This window comes from Piliocolobus tephrosceles, unplaced genomic scaffold (genome assembly GCF_002776525.5).
Source record: "Piliocolobus tephrosceles isolate RC106 unplaced genomic scaffold, ASM277652v3 unscaffolded_11067, whole genome shotgun sequence".
In the NCBI taxonomy this organism is placed as follows: Eukaryota; Metazoa; Chordata; class Mammalia; order Primates; family Cercopithecidae; genus Piliocolobus; species Piliocolobus tephrosceles.
This window is the reverse complement of record NW_022292163.1, coordinates 1-1320: the sequence shown is the minus strand read 5'-3', so window position 1 is coordinate 1320 and position 1320 is coordinate 1. Positions and strand designations below refer to the sequence as shown.

The following is a 1320-nucleotide window of genomic DNA, read 5'->3' as shown; positions in this document are numbered from 1 at the left end:
CGGGCCCCGCGGTGGAGGGGCGAGCCCCGGGGCCCGCCGCAGCGACTTCCTCCAGAAGACCGGCAGCAACTCCTTCACCGTTCACCCCCGGGGTCTGCATCGCGGTGCGGATGCCCACCTGCTCTCCAACGGGCCCTCGGCCCCGGAGCCCCGGGCCGGCCCTGCCAACCGCCTCGCGGGCTCCCCGCCTGGGTCGGGACAGTGGAAGCCAAAGGTGGAGTCGGGGGATCCCTCCCCCCCCCCCCCCCCCCAGCCCTGGGACCCCGAGTGCCACTCCAGCCTCGCCCCCTGCCAGTGCCACTCCTAGCCAGCGCCAGTGCGTCTCCGCAGCCACCAGCGCCAACGACTCCTTCGAGATTCGGCCGGCCCCCAAGCCAGATATGGAGACCATCCCCTCGGGGGACCTCCAGGCCCGGGCGCTGGCCAGCCTCCGCGCAAACTCTCGAAATTCCTTCATGTTCATCCCCAAGAGCAAGGCCTCCGGGGCCCCTCCTCCTGAGGGGGCGCAGTCCGTGGAGCTGCCAAAGGGAGACGTGGGCCCGGCCTCCCCGAGCCAGGAGCTCGGATCCCAGCCGGTGCCTGGAGGGGATGGTGTGCCTGCCCAAGGGAAGAGCCCCGTGGAGGTCCAGGCACAGTGGGCAGTCGAGGAGGGGGCCTGTCCCAGGACAGCCACCGCCCTCGCTGACCGGGCCATCAGGTGGCAGAGGCCGTCCTCACCACCCCCCTTCCTGCCGGCTGCTGCAGAAGAAGCTGAGCCTGCTGAGGGCCTCGGGGTTCCTGACTTGGACAAGAATAGCCAGGAATACGGGAAGCCGGGGCTGCCTGTCACCTTCATCGATGAGGTAGACTGGGAGGAGGAGGCCCCCCAAGAAGCCAAACTACCCTGCTCCCTGCGTCCTGCCAGGCCCGGGTGCGTGGCAGAGCTTCAGCCCCGGGGCAGCAACACCTTCACAGTGGTGCCCAAGAGGAAGCCAGGGGCCCTGCAGGGCCAGAACTTCAGTCAGGCCAATGGGGAGCCCCGGCCACAGGAGGCCGAGGAGGAGAAGGCTGGTTGCCTCCTGGGGCCCACGCTGAAGAAGCGCTACCCCACCGTGCATGAGATCGAAGTGATTGGTGGCTATCTGGCCCTGCAGAAGTCCTGCCTCACCAAGGCTGGCTCCTCAAGAAAGAAGGTCAGTGGTGGGGGCAGGGCCACTGGCCAGGAGGGAGAGAGTGACAGCTCGCAGAACTGTGTGGGCAGCACCTGCCCTGATCCCAGGACGCTTGGCCTGGGCGAAGGATGGTTTCTATATGGACTCGAGGCGAGCTGGGGCTGGGTGA

The 1320-nt window shown here is 68.3% G+C and overlaps 1 protein-coding gene across 1 annotated transcript; it reads left to right on the top strand.

Annotated features, from left to right (window-relative positions):
* Positions 1–4: 4 nt before the first annotated feature.
* On the top strand, positions 5–1316 carry LOC113220746 (taperin-like; the record flags this gene model as incomplete). Its single annotated transcript, XM_031935015.1, is given in 2 exon segments — positions 5–235; positions 237–1316. Coding segments are annotated over 2 exon segments (1311 nt in total), but the record flags the coding sequence as incomplete, so codon positions are not given.
* Between the last annotated feature and the right edge of the window lie 4 nt (positions 1317–1320).